Genomic DNA, 24,270 nt, shown 5'->3' with positions numbered 1-24,270 from the left:
ACCAGCCCCTCTGTGGTGGTTTTAAACAGCCATTCTCCCCACGAGAGGGCAGCAGTTTCTAACTGTCTGTCCTGCTCACTGGTCCGGAGCTCGGAGCCCGGGAACCATCCCTCCCCATCTTGACCCCAGTACACAGGCCTCTGTAGCCTGCAGCCTGCAGCCCCACGTCTGGTACACAGCAGGTGCTTTACAAAGCTTGTTGAATAAATGAGAAAAGACAACTCTGTAGTTAAAAGAACTTGGATACAAAAACTTGGGCTTAGGTTCAAATCTTGACGATCTTGGGCAAGTCACCTGGACTTTCTGCATCTTGGTTTCCTCTTCTATAAATTGGGGATAATGCAACTTCCCTGAGGATTACTTGGAGGGGTCAGTGAAGTCAGATGTGAACGTGCTTTGGATACGATGAACAACAACGGGGAAGAACAAAAGTAGCAACGAGAGCAGATAAAGGAATTCAGAAGAAGGAGGGTGAGCTCAGTGGGAGACGAGGAAGCTGCAGATGGTCCAGGAAGATCCTCCACGAAGAGTACCCATAACTGACCAATAAAGGTAACCGCCAGTTCTCAGCCTTATCTACTCAAACCACAGCCCTAAAAGACAGGTTACTTCATTATCCCATATGGACTAGTAAGTGGCAGAACCGGCACTTGAACCCAGGGCTGGTGACAGCAAGGCTCAGACACCCCTGAACAACAAGGACAAGATCTCAGGGAAGCCCCCCTACCTGCTGGGAGCCAGCCTCCTCACCCTTCCGTCCCTCTTGTGCTCACTGGGCACGATCACTGCTCCAGACCTCCCCACGGACACGTTCCTAATGTAAGAATCGCTTTCCTTTTTCTTAATCTTGGTCCTGGAAATCCCTCCCACCTTGATCTCTGTCCCCTCACCTGGGTCCCTCGGGGTAGAGCAAAGAAGGGATATTTGAAGTGGTATAAAGGAATAGAAAACAGAAAATTTTAAATCACAAATTTCCAAAGTGATTTTATTACATCTAAATGCTACAGGCAAGTTCTGGATGATTTGTAATTTAGACAAATCGATGTGCGTGATTTGAGAGGAGGGTAGTTAGGGCTCCATCTTCCTTGAATTCCTATTCCAGTCAATTTCCCTTGGTGTCGTCTGACTCAGATCTCTTCTCATGCACTTAAACGACCTCAGTTCCTTTCACGGACGATGGCTTTCCCGTTTTAATCAGAAATTAAATAGGTCCCTCAGCGGGAATGGTGCGGTTGGACGGACTTCTTGGAGGCAAGACAGGGCTCACTCTTCAAGGTCATTACTCGCGTCTTCTTCTATTTACTTTCTTCTGTTCAATAAATCTTCTCAAGTACTCAAGGTTATTGTTGATATTGCTTAGATAAAGCTGGAAGTCAGAGCCTAGAGTAGATCCTACAAAAAGAAGAGTTAATAGGAGAAGGTCAGAACTTTGGAGGTTCTCATGAAAACAGAGAATGCAGGACAGCCAGACATCACTCCCCACATCTGTACTTACAGGAACTATTTCTGGTTCCTTAGAACTCCCTCCATGTTCCCATCCCATTGGTTTCAAGCATCTTTACTATGTCTGAATTTAGACTTGGAAGCTGCCGGAATCCAAGAGGTGACAAGATGAAAATGTTCTACCTTTGGACCTTAGTTTCTCATGCAAGGCTCAGTAGCCCTTACCTTAGAATGCACAGATCTTTTGTCTAATAAATAAGTTGCAAAGGGGCTGGATTTGGCCGTTGTCATGTGTTTATAACTGACCTTGGTTTCTCAGGTCATTCCTCACTGTTGAGGGGATCATATTAAACCATCTGGTGTGGAATTCTACAGAACGATGAGATATCAAGTGGGGCACACACTGGGTTGACTGGAGATGATGGCTGCTACATAGAAGTCTGGGGGGAGGGTATAGCTCAAGTGGTAGAGCACTGTGCTTAGCATGCATGGGGCCCTGGGTTCAATCCCCAGGACCTCCTCTAAAAATAAATAAACAGACCTAATTACCTCCCCCCAAAAAATAAAATTAAAAAAAAAAGAAAGAAGAAATCTGGGCCTTAGGGAAAGTGGGCAAGATGATACCCAGTTCTCTTATCAGCAAGTTCAGATCCCTTGTTTGGGGTTGGGGAGGAAGCCCACTTACTCTCTACTGGGAGTTGAAGGAATAATCCTAAACAGCAAGTCTCGGAAGGGAGGACCACGACAGACCTACTGCAACCTGGGACATTCTGGTCTGAGAGGTGGGTATCTAGAACATCGGCGCTCCCCCAGGAGGGTAAATTGGAGTGACACCCCCCCCCATGGAGAGATCATTGACATAAGGCCTATGGGGAACCATAGCATCTGTTCATGCCTGTTGTAAGAATAGTGCAAAATGTTATTGGGTAAAACAGGGAACATGCGAGATTAGAACAAGGAGACAGGTCCGTGGGTCTAAGCCTGCTGGTGACTGGACCTGTTTAGGAAGATGCCACCCTTTGGAAAAGACATCGTTACTGTTAACGTCGTATGACGTAATTATAGCTGGTGTCGTTTTTCCTGTTAGCATTGTATTAAAGGAGCGAACTGATGCAAGGAAAAACAATAAATGAACCAGGAAGGAAAGATGGGGAGAAAACCACAAACGGACCTTCATTGTGTTGGGGGAGTATGAATGGAGATGTAGAAGTTTTGCAAGGTACCTGCAGACATGGGGCAAATTGACTGGAGACCAGTTCTACTGCGTTAGGAGATATGAAGGCATCAGGCATGGTTAACAGAAATACATTGTAAAGGCAGCGGACTCAGGGCATGTGTATAGTTCACCACAATGTTACAGAGAAGCAGACAAAATAAAGATGGGAAATCCCAGAATATGCGTATTCTTGCAACTACAGAAATGAAGCGAGCCAGGCACAGAGCTGGAGCCTGGACTGGAGGGTCTGGGGAAGCGGGACTACTTAACGCCTACTTCCCACACCCTGGTGTCTGGGGCTTGACTCCCAAGAAAATGTGGAAAGCAGTACGTGTTCTGGTTAGCCCCACCTTGAGGGAATTTATTGGAGGAGTTGGGGATGGGTTTGCGATACAGACTGAGATGGAAGTGTATGGGAAATAATCCGAGTTGGGTTTGATAAGGTTAATTTAAGCATATACTCTTTTTTTAATTTTTAAATTTTTATTTATTACCTTTTTTTTTTTTTTTTTTTTTTTGGCAGTCGGAGAGGGGATAGGTAATGAGGTTTATTTATTTTTTAGTGGAAGCACTGGGGATTGAACCCTGGACCTTGTGCATGCTAAGCATATGCTCTGCCACTTCAGCTATCCCCTCCCCCCAACCCCAAGCCTACACTCTTATGGGAGTGTCTGGCTGTTGCTCACATCCTGAGTCTCCTACTGCCTCTGGCCAAGACCAGGTAGGTAATAAATCACATCGTTGCCCACCTTCATGTGTCCTTTGTTCTACACACTGGGCCACTGCCTGGACTGGGAAAATGAGTCACCCTCTTGGCCCAAGCCCTGGGCAGTTTGGCCCACCTGAGCCGCCTGCTGTTGAGATGAGTCTCCCTCCCTTGCTGCTGCCAGAAGAGATGGGTCCACCCAGGGAAGGGGGAAAACAGAAAATTATAATTGCAAATGGCAGAGAACAAACAAGAGTTGATCTGACTCACGCTGATGAGGGAGAGACATGAAGCTGGCTTCTACCACTCTGTGGTTCAGGGGCTGGGTCCTGCGGTAATCGTTCTGGAGGGTCTTGTTCTCGGAATCCAACAAGGAATTCTCTAGCTTCAGAATCTGCAGCAACATGAAGAGAATTATGGAGGAGAGGCACTGGGTGACTTTTTTTTAAAAGTCTAGGTAGCAATTGACCTAGAGCTTAGGTTCATGTAAGCCTGATAAAGAGGTTGTGAGATCTCAAGATGAAAGGAGGTTCTGGGTGCTACGTGCCAGGCATAGTGTCCGTTCATCCATCTAACAGCCTCTCCAACATTAAGCAATCTCTCCAAGATTAAAAAGATTCCTCCAGCAGTCTCTTTTAATCTTTTTTATAAGTATTTGGTCAAAGGTAGAAAGGAGAGAAGGAGGTAAACAGAAACATATCAAGTAGCAAGCTCAGTTTTTGTTTTTCTGAAAATGTCTGTATTTTGTCTAGGTCCTTGAGAGACATTTTTGCTGCGTGTCCAACTCTAGGTTGGCTATTCATTTCTCTGTTTGAAAATATGGTTTCCTCTGCTTTCTGATGTTCATTGTCGCTGTGTTGAATCAACTCTTGGTCTACGATGATTTCTTTCATGAAAGTTTGTCTTTTCTCTCTGGCTGATTTTAAAATCTTCTCTTTGTCTTTGATATTTTGTGGTTTCACAGTGATGTGATTAGTGTGGGCTTCTTTTTATGTTGATTGACTCACGGGGCTTCCTGAATACATGACATGTCTTTCAACCCTCTGGAAAATTGTCGGCCAAGATTTTTCAAGTTATCCCTCCTCTCTATGTTAATCTCTCTTCTTCCTCTATAATAATGAGACATCTGTTTGACCTTTCTACTATTTTCTCTATGTCTCTTTAGTTCTTTTTCATATTTCCATCTCTTTTTCTCTTTGTGCCACATTTTACATAATTTTCTCAGCTCTGTCTTCCAACTTACTAATCCTTTCTTGAACTATGTTTAAGAGGCTACTAAACCCATTTGTTGGGACTTAATTTCAGTCACTATCTTTTCGTTTCTGGAAATTAACAACCCATTTATTTTATTTTCTTCAAGTTTACTTGGTCATTTTTATAGTTTTTTATTCTTTCCTCATATTTAAAACTCTTATACATGTTAAACCTACTAAATATGTTTAATTATACCTGTTATGTATTCTTTATATATTAAACATACTTATGTTTTTTACTGATAATTACACTATCTGAAATCTTTGTATATCTAATTCTGTTGACACATACTCATAGTGTCTTTTTCCTGGTATTTTGTGATTTTTTTTTTTAATTGAGCTCATTTCAGGTAACTTTATTCATGAAAATTCTTCTAGACCTGGATTTAAGGTGCATTTCTCCTGAGATAATTGACAGTGGCTCTTGTTAGATACCCAGGGGCATTTCCAACCCTGTCATCAATGTCGTTGTGTGTGAGTACAGGAATGGGCCTTTCCACCTTTTCCTGGAGTAGGAGATGGAAAGTTTAAAAAAGAAATATTTGTTTCTGAGGAAGAACATCACCCAGAAGGAAATGTCAGCTTTGCTTTGCAACCCAGTAACATTTGTCCTTGATTTAAGTCAACAAATACTTATTATGTGCCCATGCTATGCTGAAGGACAAATGATGACTGATACAGCTCTTCTCCGCAAAGGGCTACAGGCTTTTGAGACAGTGAAGAGCTACATATGAAGCTATCCATCTTGCACTGAAGTCATTTATGAAGTTAGAATGTAAGGTGCATGAGGACGGGGTTTTGTATATCAGGGGCCGGGGACGGTCCCTGGCAAGAGCAGCGCTCAGTATCTGCCTTCACCGGGCAGCTCTTCGTCTATGACGTGGATCCGGCCCCAGTCCTTCTGTTGCATCACCTATAAGTTTCTTGGACCCCATGATGCCTGTTTGCCCACTTCCACCACAGCACTAGCAAGACCACCCATGGCAATAGGGGGGAGGCACCATAGCCCTGCACGTGGAGAACGGAGTATTGGCATTAGGGGAGATTTGGGGGAGCACTCTCGACAACCAGGCCATTGAAAGCAGAGGCACTAACCTGTGCCCTGGAGAGCTTAACGGTATCTGCCAGCACAAACCAGTGGACGTTCTCAGTGCAGGGAGGAGTGGTGAGCGAGCCCCAGTAGCTGTAGTAGGAGTGGAGGTCCTTAGGTAGCATATCCTGGATGTCAAGGCCATTCAGAACTGTTTTTTGTCCTAACGGAAGGGACAAGAGATAAAGGAATGTTAGGGACCCCTGCTGCCCTGTGGGAGAACAGCTCAGGCTCAGGCCTCACCATTGTCAACCCTCCTAATTTAAGCAGAGGAACGTAGAAATTGATCATCAGGAAACACTCCCCAGTGCGCTGCTTCCCAGAAAGGGTTAAGAACAAAGACCCACTCAAACACCCCCTCCTGGCCGGGTGGTCCCAGGGCCGGGTGGTCCTGGCTCGGTGCTCACGGGATACTCAGGAGCACTGCTGTGAGGGTAAAGGGGATGTGTTTACAAAGTGCTGGCACCGGACTGCACAGAAGAAAGTGCCCCCGCAGTGTATCCATCACCATCTTCATTGTTAAGCAGAGGAGACGTTTGATAATAAATGAAAGAAATTGTGATTCCAGGGGCTTTGGGGTAACTGCTCTCAAAGAAAGAACGAAATTCCTTGGTTTGTGCCCATTTAGAAGTGGGGGGAGGGACAGAGGTTAGAGAGGCAGAAGCAGAAGTAAGCGGGGGGTCCAGGTGCAGGCGTCAGGTCATGAGCCTTCCTGCTCCTCCCGTGGGGAATCAAGCTCATCCGCAGGTGGGGTGCAGGGACGCGGGCTTCCGTGGGGCATCTGAAGCCTCCACAGCACCTACATCTAGTGCTGCATCTAGAGAGTTCTCCTTTTGTTCGTGTCAGTGACGCTGAGCCCCTGAGCTCAGCATGAGACTATCAAAGCAATGTGGAGCTGAGTTGAACGTTACCACACTTTCCCCGAGCACTTTTGCATTTTTTAACAGCAAAGATGACATGGTATTGATATACACATAAACAGGCTTGTTTAACCAAGGCTGCGAAGTCTAGTAGTGCACAATCCCACGAGTAAGCAAAAGATTTCTCAGTTTTCTTGTTATTGGATAGATTTCAAGATGCAAACTTCTAAAGGCCTCTATGGTTTCTTAACTCAAATATCTTTGAGTGAGTCAAGAATTCAAGAAGCATGGTGCCCCTGGTTGTGAAAACAACATGGTGGTTCCTTAAAAAAAATTAAACAGAATTGCCATATGACCCAGCAATCCCACTTCTGGGAATACATCCCCAAAACTGAAAGCAGGGAGGTAAAATCAGCGGGGCTCACTGATGGTTTGGATTGGGAGGGAGGGTAATGGAAAAAGGAACATCAAGAAAGATTCAGAGATTTTTGGCTTAGACCAGGGGCTGGATGATGATGCCTTTTGCTGAAAGGAGGTTGGCTTAGGGGCAAGCCTGGCAAGGGAAGGGAAGATAGTTACGCTTTGGCCGCGTGAAATTCTAGGTCCCTGTGGCAACATCCAGTGAACAGCTGGATAAAGGAATGAAGAGTTCAGAGAGGCCAGTGTTGTGGGCAGTACTGATCAGAAGCAGAATTTACCGAATTGGAGAAGGAAATATATCAGGGTCAGTCAATAGGAAGAGAACACCTGAGGTCAGCGAATACACGGAAAGTCCTAGCTATGCCGCCGTCCTGTGGTCCCCCTGCTGGCCGAGCTCGTGGCCAGCAGATTCCCCAGCCAGTTCTTGCATCTGCTTTGCCTCACCTGTCCTGTCCTGCCTGATGCCGCCGCTGCCGGGAGAACCAGATACACGTTTATAAGTCCACGTTTATAATTGCCTAGAGATGGCAATTCAGGCCATGGGACTAAATCAGGTCCCCAAAAGGAGACAGAGTTATGGCATCCGCCACCATTAGGACAGGAGCCAGGAAAAGAGTGCAGGAGAGAACCAGGGGAGGGGGCGGGTTGTGGCCAGAGTGAGAGCGGGTGATGGGTTATAGTTGGGAGACAGATTCAGAGAAGAAAAGTGGCCAGGAGATCTGACAACTGGGGCAGCCTTGACCTGAGCGTGAGCGAGAACAGAGAGCACGGCGCTGGACGCCTCTTTCAAGGGGAGCCCAAAGTGGGGTGGAAGCCGAGGAACCAGCAGGACTGAGATGGGAGGTGCGAGAGCCCAGAGCTCTGGGCTGAGTGGAATGACGGGACGAAGGGTGAGACGCAGGGGAGTGGGGAGACGGGCAGGGGAAGAGGCCCTGAGAACGAGGGGGTGGCCAGCGCCCACATGGAAGGGCGGTCCCGGACCAGAGCAGGGACTTCTCACCCAGGGTAACAGAGGAGGGGACGTGGAGCTTGGTCAGGTGCAGTCAGGTTAAGAAGAGGAGGGAGTTTCTGACTACTTCCCCATGAAGTGGGGGGCAAGGCATCTGCTCCAAGGGAGAAGCTGGGCCCGAGGTAGAGCGGCTTCAGGGGGGAGGAGAAAATGTGCAGCGATAATTTTGGGGAGGGGAAAAGCAAATGGCCGGAGTAGTACTTTAGGATTTTTGAGCAGTGTTAGTACTTGTTTACTTGTAGTTATGAGTGAAAGGAATACAAGTCAGATGTCTGTGAGTTTCTCTGCAGACACATTCAGGCTCTGAGTAGGTGGGAGCTGGTCTGGGGATTTGCCAGGTGAGCTTGTGGAGGGGTCGGGGGCGAGGATATGGAGGGCATTTGCCTTGGTGTGTCAGATGATGGCTCGTGGAATCTAAGCTAGGTAAAGAGAGATGAGAGGCATGCGGCGTGACTAGTAGTAAGAATGTGGAGGCCCATAGATTGGAGGTCAGGAGAATTTCTGGAGGGCTGAGAACTGAATTCAGGGAGCTGGAGTCTGGGAAATGTGGGCACAGTGGGATGTGACACAAAACCAAGGCTGCAACACTGATGTGGTTACTGCTCCAGGTCAAGGGTTGACCATGGCAGTGACTGAACGCTCTGACAAGAACTCTGCCTCTTGGAGGCAGAAGGAAGGAAGCTCAGCCCTGGGTCTGCGTGTATGGGCACCATGCTGAGAGGCTTCACTCTTGAGATGCTTCTCAGCCTGAAGCTAAGGAGGACCACTCTCTTTAGGGACCAGGACCATCACCGCCAGCTGGGGCCAGAGGTAAGAATCACTTAAACAAAAATATCCCTCATTACTAGAACTCTGGCCTCCAGAAGGTCTGGCTGTGGGCATCCACAGGTAGAGTTCATGAGCAGGTCTCTCGGAGGTGCACAATCTGGGCCAACTGCAGGAGTTGCTGGCACAAGAGACCTTGCCCAGGGAGGGGTGCGTCTCCTGGCAGGCTTATCTGCCACTCTCCCCACCAGCAACGCTCTTCCTGGCTCCCCGTCCCCCACTTACTCTCAAGCTCAATTCTCTTCCCTCCTGCAGCCACTGTTGGTTTCCCTTACCTGTATACTTGACGTTGTTCAAGTGAGAAAGAAAGTTGCTGAAGTAAGTGTTTTCATCGTAATCCTTGACCTGCAGGAGAAGCACAGAGCAGTTAACCTAATGGAGGAGGAACCTCCATCCAGTTCTGTCTCCACTAATCCAGCTGTTTGGTGTTCTGGCTGGTTGGGCAGAGCCATGAGGGCGAGGAGGAGGCAGCCCATCTGTGCCCTAGTTGTGTTGGGGGAGACAGTCTGGCTGTTCTTGGCCAAACACTGCCTGGGCTCAGCAGTATCTTTCAGGAAGACAAGATCCAAAGCATTTGGGCAGCTTCCAGGGAAAGGAGCTTCTTGGCAGTGACTGGTGATGTCCTCAAGGAATGGCCAAAAGTCACTGTTAAAATATCCCCAGTGATCTTGCTTTGGGCAGTGTCAGCCACAGTCAGATTCGCTGTAATGAGGAGGGGGCTTGCTCACGGGTGCACCTTTCTTCATCCTCAGGACTTCGGGCAGAGTGGAGGAGACCAGGGGTACAAGGCAACACTGCTCCAATTCTGACCACCGCCACCCTTTGTTTTTTGTATGTGTTGACTTTTTAGAAGTCAGAAGAGTTTCTTTCGGTGATAAAGATCTGTGGACAATGGTTCTTTTCAGTCAGTGATGTTGATCCATTCTTCCACTGTGTATAAATTCAGACTTTCTTGGATATCTGACTGCCATTTATTTGTTTTCTAAATGTCTAATCTGCTTTTCGCCTCTCTGTTCTACCTTTTGCGTTAAATACTTTTAGTCTTTTGAGTCATCGTCATCATATTTTCCATTATTTCTTTGAACATAGTTTCTTTCATTCTTTGAACATATTTATGACAGCTGTTTTAAAGTACCATCTGCTAAATCACTCTTGGCCTACTTGGAGTCAGTTTCTATTAACCACTTTTTTTCTTCCCTCCTAAATATGGATTACATTTTCCTCTTTCCTTGCATGCCCAACTTTTTTGTTGCTGACATTTTTTGTTGACTGGACATTTTAGATAATGGTAGCAAATCTGAATTCTGATTTTTAAAAATTGTCCTGAGGGATTTTTGTTACTGCTGTTCCTGTGACTGGTGACTTTCCTGGGCTTCGTCCACAGCGGTGTGTAGCAGCTGATGTGTCTGCCCGGTTCTTAAGTCTTATTTGTACTTTTTTTAGCCTGGATTCCCAGGGGCCGTCCAGGGTCAGCAGAGTTTTGTGGTCAGTCCATGATTTTAGCAGGGGTTGTGCTCAAACCCCTGGAGCCTATAAGACGTGCACCCTCTGCTGATGGATCAGTCGTGGGTGGAAAAGCAAATTCAAAGCCAGTTACCAGGGCAGCCTCAGCCTTGACTTTCCATCAGGCCTTCTTGGGAAGCCTGTACGGCCTTGCTGTGGCTCCCTTGTTTTCAGAATGTCCCAGTTAAGTTTCTGATAGGTTGCCGCTTGTTACTCACCCCAACTAGGACCACAATCTCAGACTCTCAAAGCTGAAAGTTTTCCCCGTTTTCCGTCTTTTCTGTCAAGTTTGCTACTTTTCCTAACAGCGCCCCAGGCATGGGTTTTCAACTTCCACTGCAAGTCAAATTAGTCCCCCACACTGGGCAGTGAAGCTGCTGGTTTTCCGGTCCAGCTGCCCCAGTAAAACTACCTTGCCAACCAATTTAGGGGATGGGGATGGGAACAGCCCCAGGCAGAAAGTCCACAAATTCCTGTTGTTCTTACTCTAAATTTTAGCTATTTACCATAAAGAAATCCCTCACCTTGTTACTTGTCTTTGGTCCATTTCCAGAGCACTGACATGGTTGTTTTTGACAATTTTATCCAACATAAAATTTGGGGGGGGGGGGTTGACCACTTCTTGCCACCTAGACCCAAGTCCCACCCTGCGGACTTTCTGAGAAAAGCAGAGGCTGTCTTTGCCGAGCGGGCTGCAGGCCTCCTCTGGTCCTCAGACCAGTTTATGTCCAGTCAACCTTTCTGTGACCCCAGCTCTTTTAAGTCAGCTTGTCCAAGTTATTCAAGGTCCCAGAGGTTAGTGAAACAGAAAGCTCACAGTAACCATGAACAAGGGCTGGAAAAAACGCCGACTCATCTTTCACTGAGTCAGGGTTTTTCAGAACTGCGAGTTCAGGAGTGGAGGAGGCGGGACAGGTAAGAAGGCCCTTTGTCGACACTCAACGCTTTGTTTTGACGCCAGTTTCTAACTTCACACGTGTGGTTTCAGCCTACCTCAGTGAGGGCTGCCAGCACAGCCAAACCATCCGGGGCCTCCTGGGCTTCATCGTAGCTCTTGTATTTAGAATTGTAGTGAACAACGTGAATCTGGGGAAGCAAGGAAGGGTAAGTCAAGGGCAGTTCCTATAGACTTCAAATAGTGATAAATGCATAGTTGTGAGAGAAAAAAAAAAAACTCAACCTCAGGGTGACTAGACTCCCCATTACACAGTCTTTTGCGCTGTTTTCATCAGAAAAGTGACTATGGGGTTTGAAAGAAAGAGGACCTGGTTGGGGTCCTCAAGGTACCTCGGTCCCATATCTGATTCCATCAATGGTGTGCTCGGAGCCACTGATCTCCAAGAGGGCGCCGCCCCAGTGGAAGTGCATCTGCTGGGCTATGTACTGGGTGCCGTCAGAGGCCGTCATGCGCATGGTGGAGGGCAGGCTTATCTGCACTGGAAGAGAAGACAAGGGGCGGGAGAGGTGCAGGTGGGCACAGATTGGTCAGGCCTAGAGGTCAGCCAGCTTCCCTGGTCACCTGCCCGGTCATGAGGCAAGCTGGTATGATGGGCTGGCTGAGATGGCCACGAGCAGAGTGACCTACAAGCAGGAGGAAGCTGGCACACAGGGCAGGGTGGGGACCAGGCTCTGAGTTGGCTGGGCTGCACAGGCACCTCTCCCGGGGCACACACCTTCCCACCCAGACCCAGGTCGGGGGCAGAACCATGATGTGGAAGGTTCCAGCTTGTTAACCCCAAGGAAGGTGGGAGCCCTGAAAAAATATGGTCCATGATTATGGAAGCCAGAATTCCACTCTCCACCTCTGGCCAGTTTGCGGATTTGTCCATGTGTAGGAATAGGGAGCGGGACCTCCTGGGACTATTTTGATTACTTTTACTACCCAGAGTGAGTACTGTTTGCAAGGCCAACTTAAGATCGTTACCTTCTTCATGATGTGGTTAAAATCTTCATCCCTTGTAGCCTTCTAGAACGAGCCCAACTAACAACCCATCCTGCTTCATATACGGGAACATCCCTGCGGGGCTTCAGTACTTTTTTGCCTTAATAATTTCACATTTTAAATTTTGTATCACTTTTAATTTTGTCTTGAGGGGAGTTAACTAGGTTTTTATTTACTTATATTGGAGGTCCTGGGGATTGAACACAGGACCTTGTGCGTGCTAGGCACACACTCTACCCCTGAGCTATACCCTGCCCCGGTTCAATACTTTGATTTTATGGACAAGGAAGCCAACCCAGAGAGGTAGAAAGGTTTTCAGAGTCACTAGTTTGTCGGGGCAGAACTGGGCCAAGACAAGATGTCACCATTACAGGCCGCAACTTGTCTTCAGAGGAGACCAAATTCTGCCGCAAATCAAGGAACACATGGACTCTTGCCTTGGGATTTAATCTGATGAGATTATCAACAAGTGCATTTAAATGTTAGGTTCTTGCTGATGGGAAAATGGATGACTCTTCCAGCTTCTTCCTGCCCCATGGCCTACAGACTTTCTGCAGGGAGGTCACTGGGTCAGACAGTTGCCGTGTTCATTCCACTGGCTTAGGCCTTTGAGAAGTCTCTATATTTTGGAATGAGCCAGGCAAAAAGGGAGACATGGAGAGTGACCCCAGAAAGCGACCAAGAAAAATACCCATGAAGATATAATTTAGGACTTGGAAAGGGACAGGCAGCATCTGTCCTGTTAATAAGGTTTTTCTATTTAAAGTCATCAAAGATGGTGACATATAAGGATGCTTTCTTAAAGAGCAAATATTAGGTATTTGACATCTGTCAAATGCCTCCCCCTTCCCTTCCAATTGTCTAAAGCAGCAGGAAGCTGTGATGAAATTCATAACGTAATATACCATAAGGCAAGAACCGGCCTCAAAGATTTGAACAGGCCCTTCGGCTGAACAGGTGCTCTGTATTTCGTGCTTAAAATGCAGTCAGCCTCAAAATCAGGGCTCGCGTGAGAAGAATGGAAGTGCCTTTAGAGACAGATGTGCAGGCGTGTGGGTGTAGCTCAGCAGTAAAGCGTGTGCTTGGCGTGCACGAGGTCCTGGGATCCATCCCCTGTACCTCCACTAAAAAAAAAAAGAGGTGCAATCACCTGTGCCCAGAGATTGGAGAACTAAGGACCATTAACACCACATGAGCAGTAACAGAGCCTGAGAAGCACGTTTCCCCCCGAAGCACAACTCCCTACAGACAGAAGGAATGTCTCAATTCTCAAGCTTTATGCACAGACTTGCTCAGGCCAGACTGAAAACCAGCAACATTTCTGAGCCTGGGAACCGTGCTTTTGAAAAGGTGAAGCCACATATCTGTGCCCCGCCCCCAAATCAATTTGCTGAAACTTCCAGATTCTGAAAATTGATTTAACTTCCAGAAGCTACTCTTCGCTTGCTTGAAACCAATTTAACCATGTTCTCATCAGACAGGAAAAAAAAAAAAACCCACATGATCTGAGCATTTTCTGTGCACAAGAAACAACAGCAAAGTGTCAAAATTACAAAAACCTGAGGAACTGACCACGATTGGAGGAGACTGAGGAGTACGATGGCTCAGTGCGATGTGGGATCCTGGATTAGCTCTTGGACCAGAAAAAGGACCCCACGGGCAAGTGATGAGAATCAAATGAGATCTGCAGCGTGGTTAACCACGTGGTATCAATGCACTATGACTGCAAGATGTTAAAACGAGGGGAAGTGGGAGAAGGGCATATGGGAACTCTCTGCACTATTTCTGCAATTTTTCTAGCCTAAAATTATTTCAAAATAAAAGTTAAAAAAAAAAAAAAACAGCCTTGCTCCCACAGCTCTAAAGATTAAAACCCACTCATAATCCTGCCTCGCCCTTGAAGTCTATTTGGGGATTTAGACTTTCGTGCACACAAGTCTCTTTTCCCCTCAAATGCATTCATCCGTGTCAGGCTCTGTGCCAGGTACCAGGACGAAGGATGAACGAGAGATCCTCCCTCCTTTCAAGGAGCCTCACGGATGGAGTGGCTGACAGTACCCAGTAGGAGAGCAGTGTTGTTTTTCCCACTGAACACTAGAGGCCCAGTACCTCCAGCCTTTGAGCTTTTCTGGAGCCTATGAATGTGTGGGAATTAAAAAAAAATTAACCAATCAATACTGGTCCACTGCTACTTGTCTACAACAAAATAGAGAAATTGAGAATAAGCGTTAGAAAGTTTTGTGGCAAGTTAAGTTTGTCTCAACATTCAAGTGTGTTTTCCATTTCTTTTCATTAAAATGTAATTTTAAGTGGGGAGAGTATAGCTCAAGTGGCAGAGCCAGGTGCTTAGCACGCACGAGGTCCTGGGTTCAATCCCCAGTATCTCCTCTCAAAAATAAATAAATAAACCTAATTACCTCCCCCCAAAAAAACTTTTAAAAAATGTAATTTTATATCTGTATTCTAATCTAACAATAAACATGGAAGGGTATACATATAAAATATGAAAATAAAAACACAGTGCCATTTACCTTAGCACACCCAACCATTTAAATAGGTTTACATCTAACAAACTATGTACTGGATCTATATGAGGAAACCTGGAAAGCTCTGATGAAAGAAACCACAGAATACCTAAATAAATGGAGAGACATTCCATACTCCTGGGTAGGAAGACTCACTGTCATCAAGATGTCACTTCTTCTCAACTTGACCTATAGATTCAGTGCGATCCCAATCAAAATCCCAGCAAGTGATAATGTGGAGTTCAACAGACTAATGCTAAAGTTAACACGGAGAAGCAAAAAACCCAGAACAGCCGGACACAATGCTTAAGGAGGGGAACAAAGTTGGAGGATCGGTGCCACCCAACTTCAAGACTTACTATAAACCTCTAGTAATCAAGGCAGTGTGGCCTTAGCGAAAGAATCCACAAACAGATCAGTGGAACAGAACAGACAGCCTGGAAATAACTAGACCCCATAAATATACTCAACTGATCTTTGACAAAGGAGCAAGGCAGTGCAGTGGAGCAAAGAGAGTCTTCAACATGCGGAGCTGGGACACCTGGACATCCACAAGCAGGAGAACGAATCTAGACTCAGACCTCACACCCTTCACCAAAATTAATTCAGAATGGATCACAGACCTGAATGCAAAGTGCAAAACTATAAAATTCCTAGGCGATAACGTAGGCGAAAACCCAGATGACGCTGGTGATAGCTTTTTAGATATAACACTAAAGGCACGCTCCATGAAAGAAATCATTGGTAAGCTGGACTTAATTAAAATTTAAAACTTCTGTTCTGCAAAGACAACATGAAGAGAATTAGAAGACAAGCCACAGACTGGGAGAAAAGATTTGCAAAAGACACATCTGATAAAGAACTGCTATCCTAGTGCGAGGGTAGAGCTCAAGTGGCAGAGTGCATGCTTAGCATACACGAGGTCCTGGGTTCAATCCTCAGTACCTCCTCTAAGAATAAATAAATAAACCAAATTACCTACTCCCCTAAAAAAAAAACTAAAAAAAAAAAAAAAAACTGCTACCCAAAATAAACAATGAACCCTTAAAACTCAACGCTAAGAAAACAAATAACACAGAGACCGTAAGAGACACTTCACCAAAGGAGATATACAGATGGCAAACAAACATATGAAAAGATGCTCTATATCAGTTCATCAGGGAAACACAAATTAAACTAACAGTGAGATACAACTACACACCCATTAGAATGGCCAAGATGCAGGTCACTGACAACACCAAACGCTGGTGAGGACGTGGAGCGACAGGCACTCTCCCTTATGGCTGGTGGGGATGCAAAATGGGGCAGCCACTTTGGAAGACAGTTCGGCTGTTTCTTACAAAATTAAACATACTCCCCTTTCAGCAATGGAGCTGAAAACATGTTCACCAAAAAACCTGCGCATTGATGTTTATAGCAGCTTTATTCATAATTGCTGAAACTTGGAAGCAGCCAAGATGTCCTTCAGTAGGTGAATGGATCAATAAACTGTGGTACATCCAGACAATGGAATATTATTCAGTGCTAAAAGAAACGAGCTATCAGACCATGAAAAGAGATGGAGGAAACTTAAATGCATATTCCTAAGTGAAATCAGCTGATCTGAACAGGCTACCTGCTTCTGACAAGCTGCTGGAAGCTTCAGAGAGTAATTTTAGAAACAGGAGCTTGGCATTAATGATAAAATGAGGCTTTCCTGAATTGTTTGTGGCGTTCAGTGATCCAGACCACAGGTATCTGAGGGCTGCTACATTCTCCAGCCCCATCAAGGACAGCTGGTTTTATTTTCTCAATAGCCCAAGGAGGAAACCTGAGTCCTGTGGCCCCCATAGACCTACATGGGTGGGCAGTAAACTGGCCCAGCCCCGGCAGGAGTGGAGGGCAAAGTGTCTGGGGAGGACTGGCTGAGGAATCAGACATCCGGGGCCTGAGTCCATCTCGGCCACTAGACGGCGTGACTCCGAGTAAGCCCCTCAGCCTCCCGAGCCTCTGGTCTCAGGCTGAAAACTGCCCTGCTCCGGGCCCGTTGTAAAGCTCAGAGGAGATGAGCCCGCTGGGAAAACCAGAAGGGTGTCTGCCGAGTAGAGGCCGGGTTTCACAGTCGTCCGGTCTAGGCTTCCGAAAGGGGGGCCCCCAACACCCAGCTTTTCCTGTGTGACCTTCACACACAGAAAATCTGGCAGATCAGACCCGGGCCCAGATCAGCAGAGCACAAGGTGGGTTGTGTGCTTTTGACTCTCTGTCCGCTGAGCCTCCCACTGGTTGGTCAGGGTGAGCTTGGAGAGAGGCCAGTGTGGAGTGACGTGGCCAGAGGGGACCGAGTCCAAGGACAGAGGCCGCACGACTAGGGCAGAGCCGCCTGGTTTCGGGGCTCTGCACCCATCGCCCTGGCGTCTGAGGCCTGCAGCCCGACGCTGCACTCTGGCCTCAGGGGAGCGCCGCCACCTTCCCCTGCTGACCGCCCGGGGAGTGGGGACCGCCGCCCACCCTTACCTGTGTGGCCGTTGTTGGTCATGGAGAACTCGCCCGAGTGGCCCTCGTAGCCTGTCAGGTTCAGAGGCCTCAGGAAAGGGTTGTACCGTACTTTCTTCCTCTGCACATCGATGGGCGACTGTCTCATCCCCCCGCAGTCAGGGTACTCGCTGGACCAGTGTGCTTCATCCAGCGTCCCCCCTGACACAGGAGACAGCCAAGGGGGTCACAATTCAAGGGGCTGCCCAGCCGGGCCCTCCCTGTGGGCACATCACTCAGGGCAGACGCCAGAGCCTGCAGCTCCCGGCAGGGCCTGGCCAGCGGGAGGCCCACAGCGGTCACCACCAAGGCCAGAGTCTGCCTTCCAGACAACAGGGCAGGGCCCCGGGAGGAGGCAGGAGGGGCGTCTAAATCATCTCCACAGACCCAGATGTCCGGGGGGTGGGGGGGGGGGCTTTGGGGCTGATTCCTAACTTTCTTCTTGCAACCACTGGTCCTGAGAGCATGACTTGGTGTTTTGAAAGCAATGGACGTCTTGAATGCGTAGCATTAGCTTCCCCTTTGAATTACTGTCCGTTGCTGACCGTCCTGGAGCCTCGGCGTCCCCGTGTTACCTTCCAGGCCTTTTGCTCACTTCCTCTGAACAGCAGTTTCCCTTTCCCCGCCCCTCCCACCCCCGACAGCAGGACCCCCCACCTCCTTCCTTCCTCCCCTTTTCCTTGGTTCCCAGGACGATAAAGACCGCCTGGGTGCCCACATCCATGGGTTCAGGGCAAGAAAGGAAGCCTGGATTCAAAGATGACCTGGAATGCTTAGTTGGAAAGAACATCAGAGCAAGGAAGCCTGTCTTTATTGGGGTGGTTATTAATCGCAGAGACGATGACTTCATTGCAGTGGGGGACTCGGCTCTGCATCTTGGTCTCGGGCATCTGCAATTAGGCATCCAAGCCCCCTTGCCCCGTTTGGGGACAGCTGCATCATCCAAGCACATGGCTTGTTGGAAGGAAGATGTCTGTGTTTGGGCCCCTCACATCTCGGTTTTGCAGTCAATAAAAAGTCAACTCTTCACTAGAAACTAACATAGCATTGTGAATCAACCATACTTCAGTTAAACAAAAATTTAAGTTAATTTTTCATTTCTCTGTTTTCTCCTCACTGTTTAATCATGCAAACCAATTCGTAAACAATTCTTTCCTAGAGGCAGATGCCAGGGTCACGGGCAGACGTCTCGAGCACAGCCCCTTCATGAATCAAAAGGCTTGGCCGGGTTCGGGGTGTCTCAAGGATTCCTGACAAGCGTTTGCAGCAGCTGCCCCACTGCTCCCCGAGTCCTCTTGGGCCCCTGGTGGCTTCCCAGAAGGCCCACAGTCTCAGAGACTGTGCTGAGCTGGGGAGGACCGACCCGCACCATTGGAATTCTCTGTCTTCCTTACCGAGTACCACCGCCAGTACCAATGGGCCTGACAAAGCAGAAGTCCCAGGGTCTCATGGCGCTGCCCGGGGAGGGAAGCCTCAGCTCCAGAGCCTAGCAGTTGGTCAGAGCTGGCTGTCCTGCTCTCTGAAGATAGTCACACCGAGCCTCCCTGCATTGCTCCTGGTCCTGATACCCTGGGCTTAACAGGACACACATCCCACCCTGAAAGGATGCTTCTCCCTGTGTCAGGGGCGGGGGCGGACCATGCAGAGAATAGGCTCAAAACTGTTTGCTCCTGGCTCCTGCACCAGCCAGTGGCCATGAGCATCCTTCCAGGCCTCTTGCCTCTGTCCAGAACAGAAAAGAGGGGGACCAGGCAGGAGCTCGCTTCCCTGCCACACAGAAGGGCTGTCTTGTGTCCAAGCCCCGCAGACAGCCTTCCTCTCTTGGTCTCACACGTGGGCCAGCACCTGTGCCAAATGCTAGGGTTTTCAATTTCACGTTCTGGAAGCAGGGCTCAGGATGGGACACTGGGGTCTCAGTAGGGTCACGGTGACCCAGAGAGGCCAGCTTGGAGGCCGTGCCATGGTCACTGCGTTCTCGGCAAGTCGAGATGCTCTGGGCAGACAGCAGATCATGGACTTTCCTGAAAGAAAGATCTCACCCACCCCTGCACCTGCTCCATGGGACTGCAGGGAGCCCTCTCTAACCACTTTCTTTTCCATCTACATAGACCGAGAGGGAAAAAGGGCTTTGCAGCCAGAAGCAGTGAGCAGGCTCTCAAAGCAGCAGTGTGGGTAGAAAGGCAAAAAGCTTGCAGGTGACTCAGCGATCTGGGAAGGGGAAGAGCTCTGTCCTCCCCCTCCTGACCCGGCCCTGTCTCCAGCACACCAAGACGTTGAGCCCCAGGAGCAGACCCAGCACAGGCAGCGCACACCTCCATCGTGCACGCCCTGAAATGCCAGGCTTTGTCCTCCAGAAGGGGGGAGCCCCCTCCCTCACCGGGAGGGCAGAAAGGGGGCACGCGGCCCCTGGGTGGGCCTTACCTGAGTAGGTCCAATGGGCCCCCTGCACGGCCTGGGATCCCAGGAGGAGCAAGGACAGCAGCGTGACCCAAGTCATCATGATGCCGCACGTCTGCAGTCAGGACGGATTCTGGGGAGGCTCTTCTTTTAAAAGCTTGGGAACTGTAAATAACAATTTACCAGGTCTGGCCAGCTGATCCACACTTTGCTGTGCCCACGGAAACAAGAGCACCTCCCCACCGTGGCCCTCAGTCCCGCTTCACGTCGCCAGGTGTGTGCACGTGCCTGATCTCCTCTGGCACCAGCACCGTGTCCACTTAGCCCAAGGGTTCGGTTGTTTGCTAACTTAAGAAAAATCACAAGCAAGGTCACACAGTGCAGCCTTTGTGGGAGAGTGACTACAGGCCAGAGAATGGCCCAAGGACAGAGAGAGACAGGATGGGGAGGCTTTCCCAGAACAACAGCTCTTCTTCCCGTGCCCTTGCTCCAGGCAGGTGACCCCTGGAAACCGATGAGTGGCATGACCAGTGCCTGAAAACCCAGGCCGGGTGCCGCGTGGCATTTCTTGCCTGTCTCTGAAATCGACACCTGTCATTCGGACAGACTCAGGACTGCGCTCGGTCAGGCGTCTAGAGAAATGGCTTAAAATGGAGACTCTGACTGGAGGCGGCCCTGTTCTCAACCTCACTCTGGAATCACTGGGGTATGCCAGAGCCCCAGCTCACGGGCCACATCCCAACACGTGTCTTGGGCTGTCCAGGCTGGTGTGGGCGTCTGTGTTTCTCCGTGGGGTGGATTTGTTCCGAAAGCTGCAGTGTGCTTGGTCACACCCAAACCGATCCAACACATCGGATCAATGCATTGCCTAATCCCCCGGCATCCACTCGGGTAAACAGTTCTTGAAATTAGCTGGGGGCGAAGCTTTTGAGTCTGTACCTGCTGACAGGCCGGCACTTCCCAAGCCCTTTAGAGAGGGCACAGGCAAAGGGCAGCCGCGTTTCTGCAGACTGCATGCTGACCTGGCCAGACACAAAGGACCGTCCTGTTCTGCAGAACCGAGCTAATGCCCCTCACAGCCTCTTTTATCTCACTGTGCCCTTGTCGCTGCAGTCTGAGGGATGCTGGAATGGCAGGGTGGCAGCATGAATTAAGCACGGTTTAAGAGCAAGGATTCTGCAGCCAGGCTGACAGGGTTAAGATCCCTGCTTGGCCACTTACTAGCTGTGTGACCTTGGGCAAGTTACTCAACTGCTCTGTGACTTCATTTCCCCACCTTTAATAGGAGTTATTGATAGTACCTCCCTCCTGGGGAATTCGATAACAAATCTGTGTGTAATACTCGGAGTAGCACCTGGTGTGTGGCAAATGGCATTATCATCTATTCAGACCTCTCATTTTTATGGAGAAAGAAGGTGACTTACTGTCACTCAGCCTGTCTGTGAGGGAACTAGAGTAAAAATGAAGGATGCCTGACATCCTGGCCAGAAAACACGAACTCAGCCATCTGAATCTCTTTCTTGAAAATCACAGGAAGAGTTAGGGAGCTGCGGAGGGAGCCTGAAAGCTCAGGATGCAGTGGAAGCCGGGGAGGTTTGGATGAGCCCATGCAGAGGGAAGCTGGAGCGAGAAAGAACTCTGAGCAAGTGTGAGCCACTGGCAGGGGCAAACTGCAGACAGAGGGGGGCAAGAAGGGGCTGTGGGGAGGGAGGGGAGGCAGGATCAGGCTCTCAGAGAAAGGAGGGCTCTAGGAGAAGGACCCACACGGCCCGTGCTGGGAAATGGAGAGTGTCCACTTCCAAGGGCTTCACGGCTCCACCTCTCTCGGGAAATGTGGTCCGTGGTCAGCACTTTGGGATGCCCAGGAGAGCCCAGGTGCTTCTGTTGCCCCCACAGAAGCCTCATAGTAAGTGCACGGTTACTTCTGTGGGTCTGCAATTTCCGCCACCTCCCGGTGGAGCCCCACTGCCCCGCACACGTCCATCAGGCCTGTGGCTTTGCCCTGGTTTCTCTATATCGTTGGTTCAAGCAAGAGCCTGGGCTGCCTGGTAATCAGTGCAGCTGGCTAATGCTGAGAACAGGTGGTCTGAGTGAGTAATTGCGTTAATAAAGCGATCAGACTAGTCAAGCCCCATCTGCTAACGAGGGCATGCTGCTAGAGAGAGAGGGTCCTCCCCGTTCTGGGTTGCACACTCCAGTGACCTCACCCACACCGACTAGGGCAAGGTCATCTGTTGCTTACTGTCTAACTCACAGTATTCTTTGACTTTGAAAGTTTCCATCAACTTTGAACATGAGTTTCCGCCTTGTATTTGTGAAGCACATTGTTCGTTTTAGTTTGGGTTGTTTTTTTTTTTTTAAGTGTGTCGCATTAGACTCTGAACTTGCTTTTTCTGCCTTCACCCAATCACACCTCCAGCTCATCATCAAGGATGTAGCTTATTTTAAACTGTTTTTCTAGGGCCTATGGTTTGAGTGGCTGTCTCAGATGAGTTGATGAGCATGGCATTTTCACCACAGCAGTGTCAGAAATGAGAAAGGAGCTTTGTTCTTCCTTGATGCCAATCACACTCCATGGCGGAAGCCCACTGAGGCAAAGACAAAGAAAGGGCAGCAAGGTGGGGTCAGCCCAGGTGAGCGGGAAAGTACTGTCAGCCCAGATAAACAGGGAAGCACCCTCAGCCCAGGTGGGCAGGGAGGGGTGCTCAGCCCAGGTGAGCAGGGAGGCAGAGTTAACCCGGGCGAACAGGGAAGTGCTATCAATCCACAGAGACTGGGAAGTAAGTCCAGAGGAACACGGAGGCCCTGTCAGCCCAGGACTGTGAGCCAAAGCTCAGGTTCGCACAGGACTGGCACGGAAAAATGGTTCTGGCTACACAAGAATATGCACATTTTGGCTATAAGTAATATAGACAAGCTATTGTTCTGTTTCATTCAGGAGTTCCAGCTCTGAAGTCCTGAAGATTGAGCCATTCTGGACAAATTAGCTGTCTAGGTGGATAAAGGCTCAATTCTGTGGGAGGGGAGAGGGTATAGCTCAGTGGTAGACCATGTGGTCCTGGGTTCAATCCCCAGTAACTCCATTAAAATAAGTAATAAATGTTTTTTAAAAATTCTGTATAAACACCAAGACATTTAGTCCACTTTGGAATCAAACTTCTAACGTGCACCATGCTCTTGCCTGCTTTCTTAAACAGATTAAGCTGAATGCAATTAACCTTTTCTTAGTGACTGAGGCCCACACGTATAAGTATCAGCGGCTATCCTGTATTGTCCTACGTCGATGCTCACTGGGCCTGTAACTATATGTCTTTTCCCTGCATGAAACAACCCTGTTACACTTTTGGATTTCTTATTTTAAATATTAACGGTGTGGGGGGGGTTAATTGCTCAATTAATAAAGCAACGTACATGTATGTTCGTGGGTGGTAGTCAAATTATTAACATCCATAAGGCCAGGGTATGACCACTCGGAACAGAAGTGAGACTTGGTGCTGAGACGGGGTCCAGAAGCCCCTCTGCGCTGCCAGGAGTTAACGCTTTAGTTGATGGGTTACAAAGAGATTGGGAGATCCTGGGGAAAGGCTGGGCGGCAGGGGCACCTGGAGGTACCAGTGTGTATATGTCCACTTTTTTAATAGTTAGCATTGCTTACATAGGCTGCCAGCTGTTGCCTCTCAGTTGTCCATTTGCCAGAAAGCAGATGACCACACTTCTTAGAATTACATACGCAAGAAGAATGGATAGAGCTGAACTGAGGGCCCAGAGGCTGGACTGAAACTAAAGAATGTTAACCCTGAAATATTTTTTGACGACTCACAAAAGTTTTGTTTCCTTTCTGACTTTCAGTTATGCCCAAGTAAGTGAAGCATTACTGAGCTGTCATGTTAAATAACCACGTGCAGAATATCCAGCCATACCTAGCCCCAGTTTAGTGGGGCCCGTGCTTTATCTCACCAGCCTCCTGGTTGATGGATTCCCCAGCCTCATAGGCAAGCTCCAGTCTCATCCATCCTCCTGGAACCCAGCACCTACCGTTTCATCTACCAGCAGGCATTTTCCTCCATCATATCTATCCTTCTACTTCACTGGGTACCAGTAACCCACATCAAAAAACTCCCAGACCAAAACCTGGTGGAAATTTTCTTCTCCATTATTAATGTAGTTATGAGCAAAACAGGAACCAAAGACCTAAAAATATTTGCAGCTCAGCCTACCATCCACATTCTGTGCCTCTTGTCTGTGCAAACTCACCGTAGGACCAGCTGCTGGAGATGGAAGTCTCATTTGCCTCTCCTGCTGGCTGTGCCTTCTGCTTCTTGGAAGACTCTTGGGCCAAGTCTTGCTTAAATTCCTTTTATGTACTCCTCCTCTTGTTTATTTCTGTAGGACAGGTCTGTGTGCCTTCAACTCCACCCTTAACTTGTCAATAAGCAATTCCAAATCTATAATGAGTCCTAACTCTTCCCTTACGCCCAAGGGCCTGGTTACACAAGCAGAAGACTATTCATTCTCTGTTGTCGCTGTAATGAATTGCCACAAACCAAAGGCTTAAACAAGACAAATTTAT

At 48.5% G+C, this 24,270-nt stretch overlaps 1 protein-coding gene across 1 annotated transcript; it reads right to left on the bottom strand.

Annotated features, from left to right (window-relative positions):
- Nucleotides 1-1,008: 1,008 nt before the first annotated feature.
- Nucleotides 1,009-24,046, bottom strand: CA6 (carbonic anhydrase 6). Its single transcript, XM_032494766.1, has 9 exons — nucleotides 23,955-24,046; nucleotides 19,725-19,865; nucleotides 17,286-17,465; nucleotides 11,613-11,761; nucleotides 11,319-11,411; nucleotides 9,098-9,167; nucleotides 5,714-5,871; nucleotides 3,636-3,759; nucleotides 1,009-1,392 (listed from the first exon to the last, which is right to left on the bottom strand). Exons 2-9 carry the CDS (start codon nucleotides 19,801-19,803, stop codon nucleotides 1,280-1,282), a joined length of 966 nt encoding a protein of 321 aa, XP_032350657.1. The 5' UTR covers nucleotides 19,804-19,865; nucleotides 23,955-24,046; the 3' UTR covers nucleotides 1,009-1,279.
- Nucleotides 24,047-24,270: the final 224 nt, after the last annotated feature.

This window comes from Camelus ferus, chromosome 13 (genome assembly GCF_009834535.1).
Source record: "Camelus ferus isolate YT-003-E chromosome 13, BCGSAC_Cfer_1.0, whole genome shotgun sequence".
Taxonomy (NCBI): Eukaryota; Metazoa; Chordata; class Mammalia; order Artiodactyla; family Camelidae; genus Camelus; species Camelus ferus.
Note: the sequence above shows the minus strand (reverse complement) of the source record. Positions and strands in the feature narration are given on the sequence as shown.

What these genes read in the sequence shown, in the direction of transcription:
- CA6 (XM_032494766.1), bottom strand. Translation starts at nt 19,803, where the DNA reads ATGATGACTTGGGTCACGCTGCTGTCCTTGCTCCTCCTGGGATCCCAG. An exon ending in TGCTGGCAGCCCTCACTGAG is followed by an intron (nt 9,168 to 11,318) that starts GTAGGCTGAAAC and finishes CTTCTCCTGCAG; the next exon opens with GTCAAGGATTACGATGAAAA. An exon ending in CATGTCTCTCCCTCATCAGC is followed by an intron (nt 1,393 to 3,635) that starts GTGAGTCAGATC and finishes TTCTTTTTGTAG; the next exon opens with GATCTACTCTAGGCTCTGAC.